The sequence below is a fragment of the Anabrus simplex genome, chromosome 2 (genome assembly GCF_040414725.1).
Source record: "Anabrus simplex isolate iqAnaSimp1 chromosome 2, ASM4041472v1, whole genome shotgun sequence".
Lineage (NCBI taxonomy): Eukaryota > Metazoa > Arthropoda > Insecta > Orthoptera > Tettigoniidae > Anabrus > Anabrus simplex.
Window position 1 is genome coordinate 310,733,385 of NC_090266.1, and position 13,743 is coordinate 310,747,127.

At 39.7% G+C, this 13,743-nt stretch overlaps 1 protein-coding gene across 1 annotated transcript in view; it reads left to right on the forward strand.

The window, feature by feature from the left end:
* Positions 1-2,485: 2,485 nt before the first annotated feature.
* Dph2 (Diphthamide biosynthesis 2) overlaps positions 2,486-13,743 on the forward strand; it is a 183,223-nt gene continuing 171,965 nt past the window's right edge. The window contains exon 1 of the mRNA XM_067139051.2: positions 2,486-2,679. Within this exon, the coding sequence (XP_066995152.2) occupies positions 2,533-2,679 (147 nt within the window). The 5' untranslated portion in view covers positions 2,486-2,532. The remainder of the gene's footprint in view (positions 2,680-13,743) is intronic.

A 13,743-nucleotide genomic window follows, 5' to 3' on the forward strand; every position in this document is an offset into this window, starting at 1 on the left:
CGTTCCTTAATTGTGAGGAATTATAGTAATGATTTTTATTATCATGGCATTTAGATACATAGCAGAACTTACCACAATACTTTTGTCTTCTGATGTTAATATTGAGATTAAGAGTCATGGTTCAATTAGGGTTTTAAAATTCTTCAAGCGGTGCTCTCAGGAATGGGGCTGGACAAAACATAAAAGTCTTACATTTTCCATAACCGTTGTATGCATAACATAAATATTTTGACTCAAACATGTTTAAATTTTAATGTCAATATATATAGTTTCAGATTAAATTTCATTCATACCTTTCACTAGAATATTAAATACCGGGCAAGTTGGCCGTGCAAAATTCAGACATATAAATTAAATATATATAAATTTTTACTTGAAATGTAGTAGGGTGGAACAAGTTGGCCGCGCGGCGTGCAGCTGTGAGCTGTGAGCTTGCATCCGGGAGATAGTGGGTTCGAACACCACTGTCGACAGCCTTGGAGATGGTTTTCCGTGGTTTCCAATTTTCACATCAGGATGTACCTTAATTAAGGCCACAGCCGGTTCCTACCCACTTCTACCCCTTTCCTATTCCACCGGCGTCATAAGGCCTATCTGTGTCGGTGGGACGTAAAACAAATACCGAAAAAAGAAGAAGAAGAAGAAGACGAATTTAAATAACAATTCAGTGAGAGAAAAATATTTTGAGTAAATAAATTGTAAACTGTTCTCTGCTCGACGATGATGATGCTTTTTGTCTAACATCTAGGTCATCGCCCCATTGCTCAGGTAACAACACTTCATACGTGCATATGGCAAATACGACACCGCCGAAGGGACTATTCTATGAAAGAAAATTCATGGGCGAAAATACCTGATTAGCGTGATTAGCTGCCACTCCCGGAGGCCCGGGTTCGATTTCTGGCCCTGCCACGAAATTTCAAAAGTGGTACGAAGGCTGGAACGGGGTCCACTCAGCCTTGGGAGGTCAACTGTGTAGAGGGGGGTATCGATTCCCACCTCAGACATCCTCGAAGTGGTTTTACATAGTTTCACACTTCTCCTCCAGCAAATGCCGGGATGGTAATTAAAGGCCACGGCTGGTTCCTTCCCTCTTCCTTGCCTATGCCTTCCAATATTCCCATCCCCAACACAAGGCCCCTGTTCAGCATAGAAGTTGCGGCCGCCTGGGCGAGGTACTGGTCATCCTTCCCTGTTGTATCCCCGACCCGTAGTCTCACGCTCCAGTAGCAAGACGCCAAGATGGACCACTTCAGCGGGAAGATATAGTACCCTGTGTCCTCGTGCTTACTCCTAGGTCTATTCCCCTTATACCCACATGTTGTAGATTTTCACTCCTACTACTAGTACACTCACTGAGTCCGAGAGAAAAATCAACCCTGGAGGGGTAAACAGAGTAAGAAAGAAAGAAGGAAGAAAGAAAGAAAGAAAGAAAGAAAGAAAGAAAGAAAGAAAGAAAGAAAGAACGAAGGTAAATACCCGAAATAGAAACGGAAAACTAAGATGAGAGTGCTACCTACTTTCCTGTTCGGAATACAAAAAAGGCACTCGGCAATATATATTCGAATATTTCCTAACAGTTAAAGAAAAGCAAATCACCACACCATAAAAAACGAATTAGTGCATAAATTAAAATCCTTGTTCAGGACGAAGTTACTGCGAGAAAACACTTTGTTCTTGTTTCCATAAAATTTCTGTTCGAAGTACGAAAAAGGTGCACAAGAATGTCACAAATTCCATGATTTGTAAACACCATTTAAAACAATATAATCACCACACTACACAATAAAAAAATAAACTCACTAGCGCATAACTATCAGATCTCAATATGAAGCCAACAAGCACCTCATTGCGAACACATTGCCAACATTTACGACAGCAAAACCATATAAATAAAACTGGAAATGCGGCAATTTGCGGTATACAGCTTCCTGTCAGTGGGTAGTAGGCCAGCGCTCTAGCGGCATTACGGTGAAACTTTCCATTTACAGCTTTATGCTGGGCTTCACAAGCGATTGTCAAGGCCGGTATAAGGAGCGCAGCGAGGGATCTAGTCGGCCGTGGTCCTTCCAATTGTAGACCCGTTTCAGTATGTCAAAGTAGCAAGACGCCAAGATGGACCACTTCGGCGTGAAGATATAGTACCCTGTGTCCTCGTGCTTACTCCTAGGTCTATTCCCCTTATACCCATATGTTGTAGATTTTCACTCCTACTACTAGTACTTTCTGAATAGTTGCATTACTTGCATATACTAAGATACGTTCCCTACATGGTAATAACCAAGAAGTTTACAGTTTTACCAGCTTTAAAATCTGTGAGATAGAGTGTTTATTAGTAATCATAAATAAATGGTTCTGAGTGTTGTGAAGGGTTTCATTCAGACAGTATTGGAACTGGGTGTTAGTTAAATACCGAGCCCAATCAAATATCAAGATGGAGGGAAGAAGAAGAAGAAGAAGAAGATCAGGCAGTGGTTGGTGCTAAACCACGTGTATTTGTTTACGTTTGAAGAGTAGTGTCAAAGTCTGAAAATGGCTATGTTCACTACTAAAACCATTGTTTCTGTACACGAAACAGACCAAAAGATTCGATCAGCCAATTTAAGTACGACAGAATTGCATTCCTTGTTTGAAATAGAGCGATGTGTTCGCTGGATAATGGAACGTAACTTAAAGAAGGTAGGTGGCCGTTACATCCTAGATTTTTATTTTCACTTGGCATACTAACCTCCTAGATAACCTCCAATGCTCAGACCGCACTCCCAGTCACTCCTTATGAAATTTGTGCTTGACAAAGCGGGCGCTGGACAGGTTTTACTCCGGATATTCCGGGTACTCCGGTTTTCCCTGTCATCTTTCATTCCAGGCACACTCCAGTGTTTAATTTGTTCTGCCGGGCTGAGTGGCTCAGACGGTTGAGGCGCTGACCTTCTGATCCCAGCTTGGCAGGTCCGATCCGGGCTCAGTCCGGTGGGATTTGAAGTTGCTAAAGTACGTCAGCCTCATGCGGTAGATTTATTGGTACGTAAAAGAACTCCCGCGGGTCTAAATTCCGGTACCTCGCCGTCTCCGAAATTCGTAAAAGTAGTTAGTGGGACGTAAAAAACAACAACATCATTTCATGTTTCAGTCGTTACGGCATGGAACTTTACATCCCTATACGGAATTTTAAGACTCCCAAACTCCCAAAGTGGTTTAATCATAAATTGAAGTCCCTGATTATTGAAAAGAAGAAAGCACACAAGCGATACAAAATATCAGGTCTCAATAGTGATTCTCAGTATTTCTCGAAATTAAGAAATGAATGCAAGTCTGAATTTAAATCTTGCTATACAATGTATGTCTCCAACTGTGAACGAAGTATTACTTCCAATCCACAGAAATTCTGGCAATATCTAAGTTCTAAAAGGTCATGTAATAATATTCCTTCAACAGTGCATCTTAATGAAGTTACAGCCGATACTGGAGAAAATATTGTCAGTCTTTTTGCTAACCACTTTTCATCTGTTTATTCTTCTTATCAGAATAGCAGTTATAAACACTAGTAAGGCAAAAATTTACAACAAACTGATATCTCTGGAATTAAAGAAAACTGTCGGACCTGATGGTGTTTCAACGTACCTGCTCAAGTACTGCTCATTTATTTTATGTGAAGCACTCTTTTATCTGTTCAACTTATCATTAAACCAAGGCGTTTTTCCAGTGGAATGGAAGAAAGGATTTGTTAGTACAGTTTTCAAAAATGGTGATAAAACTGACATAAAACAATATAGACCAGTTATCATTTCTTCTCATTTTTCCAAAATTTTTGACTCAATAATTCTTGACAAAATCACACGTCTCTTTAGAAACATCATCATTGATGAGCAACATGGATTCTTTTCAGGACGGTCAACCTGTAGCAGTCTTCCTTTATTCTATCAGTTCCTCTTGGATGCAATAGAGAACCACTCCCAAGTGGACTGCATTTATACAGACTTCTCAAAAGCTTTTGACACTGTTGACCACGATATCTTGTTGCAAAAACTAACAGGCTACGGAATTAATGGGCCTCTCCTCTCATGGTTTGAATCGTATCTTAAAAATTGCCTGCAGATTGTTAAAATAAGGAATCATTTTTCTGCACCTATTATTGTTACCAGTGGAGTTCCTCAAGGGTCTCACCTTGTGCCCTTACTTTTTACTCTCTACATAAATGACATTAAAAATATACTTAAGAATTCTGAATTGCTTTTGTTTGCTGACGATGCAAAAATTGATATGCAAATTACTTGTCCACTTGATTGTTTAAACTTCAAGAAGATTTACATCATCTGGAAAAGCATTGCATTCAAAACGGGCTGAAACTTAATCATGAGAAATGTAAAATAATAGAGTTTCTTTTTTAAAAGAAGAAAATATCATTTCAGTACAAATTTAGTAATAACAACATTCTAACTCCTGTTTCACAAGTTAATGACCTTGGTGTTTTATTCAGTTATAACCTATTGTTTAATGAAGATATTGAAAATATTTGTAAGAAAGCTTTTCAAAGATTGGGTTGCATTACTAGATATTCTAGAGAATTTTCAAGCTTAGCTACCTATCGATTGCTGTATGTGCCTATGGTACGCCCTGTACTAGAATACTGTACACCTGTTTGGAACCCATCTCATCAGACCTCTATCCATAGATTATATTCAGTACAACATAACTTTCTTTGTTTATATTCATTTAGAGCAGGATTCTCATATGATAATGTTGATTATTCATCTTTTCAACAGTCCTTAAATATGCATAGCCTGTCACAATGCCGAGTATTATTGGATACACTCTTCACTTTTAAATTGCTTCATTCCTTGGTGAATTGTCCACAACTCCTTGCAAAAATTAACGTACATGTACCAGACAGACGCACAAGGTTCAAGAATACATTGTCTACAAATTGGCATAGAACTAATTACGCATTCAATGGGCCAATTGAACGATTGTCAAGATCTCTAAACAAACTGGATATTGATATATTTAACTGCTAATTGTCAAAATTGAGAAATCACTTACATAATCTCCAAATTTGACTATTACTTTCCTGTGATTACTTGTATATAACCTGTGTATATATATCTGTACATATTTTTCTACTTATACTCCATTTAACTTTCTTTTTAGTGTGTTTTGTTTTGTTTATTCTTCTCTACTGTTATGTAAAATGGTATTACCGTTAATAAGGTATTAATTAATTAATTATAATTATAATTAATTAATCGTTGTCCCAGAGGGTTGCAACAGGCTTTAGCAGCCGGTACAAATCCTATTCTCGCCGCTAGATGGGGCTTCATTTATTCTATTCCTGACCCGGTTGAATGACTGGAAACAGGCGACCGAGCTCGATAGCTGCAGTCGCTTAAGTGCGGCCAGTATCCAGTATTCGGGAGATAGTAGGTTCAAACCCCACTGTCGGCAGCCCTGAAAATGGTTTTCTGTGGTTTCCCATTTTCACACCAGGCAAATGCTGGGGCTGTACCTTAATTAAGGCCACGGCCATTTCCTTCCCACTCCTAGCCCTTCCCTGTCCCATCGTCGCCACAAGACCTATCTGTGTCGAGGCGACGTAAAGCAACTAGCAAAAAGAAACAGGCGATGGATTTTTATTTTCTTACTAAGGTTCGAGGTTGTAATAGTAATAATAATAATAATAATAATAATAATAATAATAATAATAATAATAATAATAATGTTTTGTGTCCCATTAACTAACTTACCTATTTGGTTAGAGTACCGGTACCATTAAACTAAGATTTTAACTTTTACTATCGACTGTAATGGATCAGTCATAATGGAAAAATCATTAGTGTTAAACTGTAGAAGTATTTTAATGAAAGGAATATAATTAATTTGATATATATTTACAAGATCAAAACTGAATCATATCTGAGAAGTGATATTATGGAAGCGACAATTTTTTCACAGAACAGGAGTGTTTATCGTAGAGAATATCTGTATATATTGATGTGTTATGTAAAGGCTATTGTACTTGTTTTTTAATGCCAAATAAATGATTCATTGATTGATTCCCATTAGAAACAGGTTAGGAACGATAGGAGGGGGGTGGAGGTGGACATATTCATACGAATAGAAGAAGAATTTGTAAGCTATGAAAATGTCAAGGATGAAGAATATGAAATTCTAGTTGTAAGACTTATCTATAAAGATAATAGGCCACTTGATATTTTTGGGGTGTACAGACTTGGCAAGTCGGGTGGTGATTCAGAATTATTTGATAAGATAATCAACTATGTGGGGAATGATACAGAAAGGAACGTTATTGTAGTGGGTGATCTGAACTTACCAAATGTTGTCAGGAAAGGCAATGCGTATGACAGATGGTGAATATGTTAATATTCGACAGCTGAATCGGAAAGTGATGGAATCAACTATAGGGAAAAATATTCTAGATGTGGTGCTGATAAAACCAGATGAACTCCATAGAGAAACTGAAGTGGTAGATGGTATGAGTGACCATGAAGCTGTTTCTGTCAAATAACTGTGATAGGAAGGAATGTTTTAAAAGTAGGGCTATTAGACAATACCATATGGTTGATAAGAGGGGCATGGAGACATATAAAAAAAGCAATTATGATCAATGCGAAATGGTAATTAAAAATGTGAACAGCCATTGGGATAGGCCTATGTTTAAAGCAATTGTTGAGAAGTGTAAAAACATATTTGTACCTTTAAAAGTGGTAAGGAATGGTAAGGACCCATTATATTATAACAAGGGAATAAAGAGATTAAGAAGGGAGTGCAGATTAGAATGGTTAGGAATGGTTGCGGGTGTAAGGAAAGATTGAAGGAGCTTACTAGGAAGTTGAATTACCGAGCTCGATAGCTGCAGTCGCTTAAGTGTGGCCAGTATCCAGTAATCGGGAGATAGTGGGTTCGAGCCCCACTGTCGGCAGCCCTGAAGATGGTTTTCCGTGGTTTCCCATTTTCACACCAGGCAAATGCCGGGGCTGTACCTTAATTAAGGCCACGGCTGCTTCCTTCCCATTCCTAGGCCTTTCCTGTCCCATCGTCGCCGTAAGACCTATCTGTGTCGGTGCGACGTAAAGCAAAGAGCAACAAATAGCAACAACAGGAAGTTGAATTTAGCAAAAAAAATCTGCTAAGGATAACATGATGGCAAACATAATTGGCAGCCACATGAATTTTAGCAGTGGAAGGATATATAGATACAGTACGCGAACCTTTTCTTGAGCCCTAGTTCCCATTCAGCACTATGGAGCTTAGGGCTCAAGAAAAGGTTCGCATACTGTACTTTAACATGTGGAGACTTACAGATGGCAGGAGTATTCAGTCAGCAGTATGTGAAGGTAGTTGGATATACTGAGCAAGTTAGCCATGCAGTTAAGGTCGCACAGCTGTTAGCCTGCATTCAGGAGATAGTAGGTTCGAACCCCTCTGTTGGCAGTCCTGAAGATGGTTTTCAATGGTTTCACACCAGGAGAGGAGGCAACTAATACAGGCGAATTACTGAAATTTACCTAGACAGTTACATAAAGATACAAAATGTGAAGGCTAGAAAGACAGCTGGGATTGATAAGGTTTCTGAAGATATATTAAAGACTGAAATACTTATTTGATTACTGCTTGGGTGAAGGAGCAATACAAACTGAATGGAGAGTTGCAATAGTTTTGTTTTTTTTTTTTTTTTTTTTGGCTTTACGTCGCACCGACACAGATAGGTCTTATGGCAACGATGGGATAGGAAAGGCCTAGGAATGGGAAGGAAGCAGCCGTGGCCTTCACTAAGGTACAGCCCCAGCATTTGCCTGGTGTGAAACTGGGAAACCACAGAAAACCACCTTCAGGGCTGCTGACAGTGGAGTTCAAACTCACTATCTCCCGGATGCAAGCTCACAGCAGTGCGCCCCTAACGGCACGGCCAACTCATCCAGTAGTTGCAGTAGTAGCCCTGTGTACAAGGGAAAGGGCCACAAACATAAAGCAGATAATTACAGGGCCAGTCAGCTTAGCGTGTGTTGTTTCTAAGCTCTGGGAAAGCATTCTTTCTGATTACATTGGACACATTTGCAAAATTACTAACTGGTTTGATAGAAGGCAGTTCAGATTTAGGAAAGATTATTACAGTGATGCTCACCTTGTATGATTCCAGCAGGATATAGCGCATATTAGATTCAGGAGGTGAAATAGACTGTATCGCTGTTAATGTATACAATGCTTTTGATAGGGTAGATCCAGTGAGATTACTGAAAAAAATGAGAGCTATTAGACTAGACAAAAAAGCGGTTGAATGAGTGGCTAAATTTCTAGAAAATAGAACTCAGAGAATTAGAGTAGGTGATGTGTTATCTGATCCTATAATGATTAAAAGTGGGGTCCTGCAAGGTAGTATTATTGGACTTTTATATTTCCTTGTCTATATAAATGACTAGTCATAGTACACATCGTTGAAAGGACAACTACTTACATGCTTTTCCACCCTTCATATTGTTCCCCCAGATTTTGAGACACATTAGCGGACATGCCTCCACCTGGCAGACCCCTGCGGGTGGGGGCCGCACATGTAGAATACACCTGCGGTATTCCCTGCCTGTGGTAAGAGGCGACTAAAAGGGGCGACCTAGGCGCAGACATGGATTGCGGTTTGGTATGATGTGTTGGACTTCCTGTGGATGGGAGGGGTTGAATACATTCACAGGTAATCCCTGCCTGTCGTAGAAGGCGACTAAAAAGATCATGTGGCCATAGTCCCCTCTTTATTTTTTATTGTTTTTTGAGGGTTCGTTGTAGACCGATTCCCGCCTGGTGGCCATGATCGTTAAGGTGCTGTATTCTATAACGGTCTGAGACTGAGGTTAGTCGGTTCGAGTCCTGTTGGTCGAAAAAATTTCACCATCAGAATGTTGGCCGGCAGGGTAGGGGAGGTGATGGTATACAATTTCTAATCACTAGATTGCATGCCAAAAAGTCTGGCTTAAATTCCAAACCTCTCCACAGTGCTCATATGGAGTGAGGGCATATGACGCTGTTGATGGTGATTCGTCCGTCGGATGGTGATGTTAAGCCTTGAGCAGACCCCTTGGTGCTATTCGACAGGAGTAGGCTATGTGCCGGCACCGGGTTTCACCCTCTCCCTACTATCATATATCACGTAATTCATTTCATCTCATTAACTCCTCTGATGAGGTTGACGTCAGGAAGAGCATCCATTCATCAAAACCCGCCACGACAGATTCATCTCACCTCATACCTGGCCCCGTAGGGAAATGGGACAAGGGTTGGACAAACAAGTTGTAGACCGATTCCAAATTTTTTTTATGCGTGCTGTTCGGAGGTGGGCCTCTTACGTGTGTGTTTACGCCCGACTGGATACTGGCCGCACTTAAGCGACTGCAGCTATCGAGCTCAGTCCCAGTGATCTTGCAGGTGGGAGTGTCATGTACCCTTGCAGTAGTATCCGCCTGACAACACAGGTCCCCGCACAGCACAATGCCAGAAGGACATATTATTATTATTATTATTATTATTTGTTTTTTATTTTTTTGCTGTACTTAGTGCTCTGTATACGCTGTGGGGTATGTGCTATTGCGGGTGACTGGAAGAAGGGAATCCTAGTGATCATTGCCTCAGTCATCCCGTATTAGGCATCGTCCAACATCGGACCCTGGGCAGTACCTGCTATGACCAGGTGGGTATTGCCTTGGCACATTGGTTCGACTACAGAGACCCCTGATCGGAGTGAGTGGCATTCAGGGAGGATGATTTCGGGCATGGCTTTGACACAAAGTCACCCATCCCAAGGTGGTCCCCCACTGAAGTCTTTAACTTTTGCTTACCTGAGAGGTTCAACTCCGTGGGAAGATGCGCAGCGTGAAGGAATGGGATCCAGCTTCCCTAGGTTTCTGCTGGCTACCAGAACCGATGGGCATGATTTTAAGCTAGTAAAATCGATCCCTTTTAGTAGACACATTGAAGGCGTCTATGGTGAACTTGAGGGTCTCGAGAAAATGCACAACGGTAGTTTGCTTTCGAAGACTTGTATAGCACTGCAAGCCGACCAGTTGCTTAAGTGCGACCACTTTGGCGAAATCCCCGTCAAAGTGGAGAGCACAAATCCTTGAATCTGGTTTACGGAGTCATCTTTCACCGCGACCTTATTTTGAACACTGACAAGTTGACGGAAAACATGAAGAACAGTGGCGTGGCACACATCCGGCGCATTATGCGCAAGGTCAACGGTGAAGACTTTGCCACTGGTGCCTTCATTGTCTCTTTCAAGTTGTCATTGTTACCAGAGAAAGTCAAGGTAACAACTTATCGTTGCGATGTGAGGCCGTACATCCCGCCTCCTATGTGATGCTATCAATGCCAGAGATTCGGACATATGGTATCTCATTGTTCAAATCAGTCTGTGTGTGGTACATGTGGAAGAGTAGCTCACGGCGCTGCCACCATTATTGCCGAGCTAAGCCCAGCCAGTGAGCGAGAGATCCCGGGGTGGACCATTTGTTCCTGGCTTTCCGTTTTTTTTAGAGGAATTTAAGGGAAAAAGCAAAAAAATAAAATTTTAAATACAACACTCTTATGTTTATTGACATACGGCAAGCATCCAAAAACACAAAAAATATCCTTGCTGGAGTTTTATTACATTAGGCTTTCATAATGTCGGGTCCTCCTGTAGCAATTAATAACCAAAATGTAATACTCGTCCTCCAGTCTTACTGTTCTGGAATGAAAATTAACAAAAGATTAGGCCTCCTCTGCCTTCAAAAATTAAAGTATTTAAATGAAAGTGTCCAGAGACTTCAATAAGGCTTTACACAAATTAGTAGGCAGCTATCTCGCTTATTGTTCCACAATAAAATTAACTTAATGTTCCATTATCTCAACACAAGGTCAATGATAAATTCTGATGAATTTCAATAACTAAAGTGTATAACGTTTATTGATAACACCAGTAGAAATTCCAAAATTTATAATTAATTTATTATTATTATTATTATTATTATTATTATTATTATTATTATTATTATTATTATTATTATTATTATTATTATTCTCTAACACTATCTGCGTAGCATTTTACTTTTATCATCACACGATTGTGTTTACAAATGAGTGTATCTCACTAAGTAATTCTCATGGTAATTGTAATACACATTTTCCTAATTAAGTAGATTTCCAATTAATTATTATTATCATTACTCGTTATCACCCAAATTGAGGCTGATTATGCCATTTGTGAACATTAAATTTTATGCTTGCATGGCATTTAAAGTTTCAACTCAGTTTGAAAATGTTTTGGAATTTTAATAAAAATGCATTGAAAGTTTTCTCATATCCACATGTGAGTTAGTTGAAGATTAATTTACAAATCTCCGGGCAAGTTGGCCGTGCGCGTAGAGGCGCGCGGCTGTGAGCTTGCATCCGGGAGATAGTAGGTTCGAATCCCACTATCGGCAGCCCTGAAGATGGTGTTCCGTGGTTTCCCATTTTCACACCAGGCAAATGCTGGGGCTGTACCTTAATTAAGGCCACAGCCGCTTCCTTCCAACTCCTAGGCCTTTCCTATCCCATCGTCGCCATAAGACCTATCTGTGTCGGTGCGACGTAAAACCGCTAGCAAAAAAAAAATTTACAAATCACTTGCCTTTGCTAAAAATGAACTCGACGATCTTTCATCTAAATCTTTAAATAATGCAAATGAAATCCTAGCCTGGTCTTACTCGACACTAATCTCATCAAATTGTTCCTTAAGGTATGCTAAATAAGTCAACATGGTGGCAAAACAACGCTGAAAACAATCCGTGCTGTTGCAATAAATGCACGACCAGATCAAATTACATTAAACAATCAAAAACATGGAAAATATTCATAATTATAGCACATGCACACCACATTCACACTAGGTAACACATAATTTTTATATACACTATTTATAATGAATCCTGCCCTTGCAAATTAGTTAATTAATTTTAGCATGGTCGCGTCAATAATATCCAGAGGATGAATTCGTGTCTGGAAATATTCTTACTCCAATAGTGGCTAGTGATCGAAATTCGTGGTATCACTTGAATGAAATACTCATTAAACAGCAACGCAGATTCATCTAAATTTCTGAAATTAATTTGAAGATTCTAATAGAATTCCATAATCATCACCATCACGTGGGTTACAAGTCGCCAATGTAGCGTTCGTGAGCCTTAATCACATTATTATTACTCCCTATTCATGAAATGTATTCAACATGTGCTCCACTTATAATAAATCATATTGTGTTCCCAAAGACACAAGCAACAAGTCATGCACCAATAAATTTTCCAGTTAATAAATTATTCAATTAATATCCCACAGGATTGCCGTATTACAGGCGCATCATGAACTGAGCACATTAAATCTCACATATAAGGAATCTAAGATAATTTATAGCTCACGACCGCTTAATTCCGTTCTTAACCCGATCTTTACTTAATTTTATTATTATTTTAAGTGATTATTAGATCTATCAGTCCTCCTAAAATGTTGTGAAATTAGATGACTTGATCCTAAAGAATGCAAGTGATCTGAAAATGACACTAAATTCGACCCTATCTCACAAGTTTTACATGTAACTCCAATCCAGATTACTTTCAATATCACAGGTAAACAAATGAGCTTTATCGCGTGGTCAGTGATTTTTAAATCTGTCTAAATTCTATCTATGAGAACTCACTCAAAGACAGACTACACAGCCAATCTAATAGGTTCCAAATTTCAGTCACATACATGTAACTCGACTACCATGACACCTTAAGAAATGGAAAATGAAATAACTCAATCTACAACAAGAACTAATAGAGCTACGATTTAGAGAAGAAAGATCCTCTAGCTTTACAAAGATGAGAAAGAAAATAAACAGTTAAATGGTACTCAAGTTTAGCTAAGGTTCGATTCCAGGTTGAAGTCAGTCATTCCGGCATTCTCCTGGTCAGTCACCCTCTCCGACCAGATGTGCCTCACACATTTAGAAGGTCATGGAGACACGGCAGTAGATGTCCCATGATGAAATTAAGATGCACATTGTAGAGGAAGAATCCATCTTGATGTACACAGCGATTTACTGGGATGAATTCCGTCATGCTCCAGAAGTGTAGGCTGTAACTAATACAAAAGATATTAAAATGTGTACACACACGCTGGAGTACTTAATGTTCTCGTGGAGAAATAAACTTAACTTGGTTCACTAATGTTGAGATTTACTCCATAAGATTTCATAATGAAATTGCACTAATTTTAGCAGAGCAGATGTCTGCTTGCACGGCAGAAGTTTCCTCCCACGTGGTTCCGATTAAACTATCGTTGACCAGAGCAGCAGCAGAGTAGAACAAATCAGAGCAGAGAGCGATTTACTGCGAACATGACATTTTATAGTCTTCGCTCAGGAGGCGTGTACTTTTTAGAGACGATCATTGGTTCACGGGGTCTCTTGTAATTGGCTGTGACTGTTTCTAGAAGTTTGCTCGCAGCACAGGTTGTCGGCGCGTGGCTCGCTGGAAACACTGGCTTGTCACGTGATCTGTCCTGCACTCAGTCGAACACGGATCAATACATCGTCCTTCGGAACGACAGAAAAAAACAGTTTGGTGCTCGCCCACAGCTTTCCAAATGATGAATACAACTCCTGGTGAACAATAAAACTTTTAATGTTGACTTGTCGTAAATATTCTAAAGATAGCCAAATTTGAAGGGGACATTGCGGAG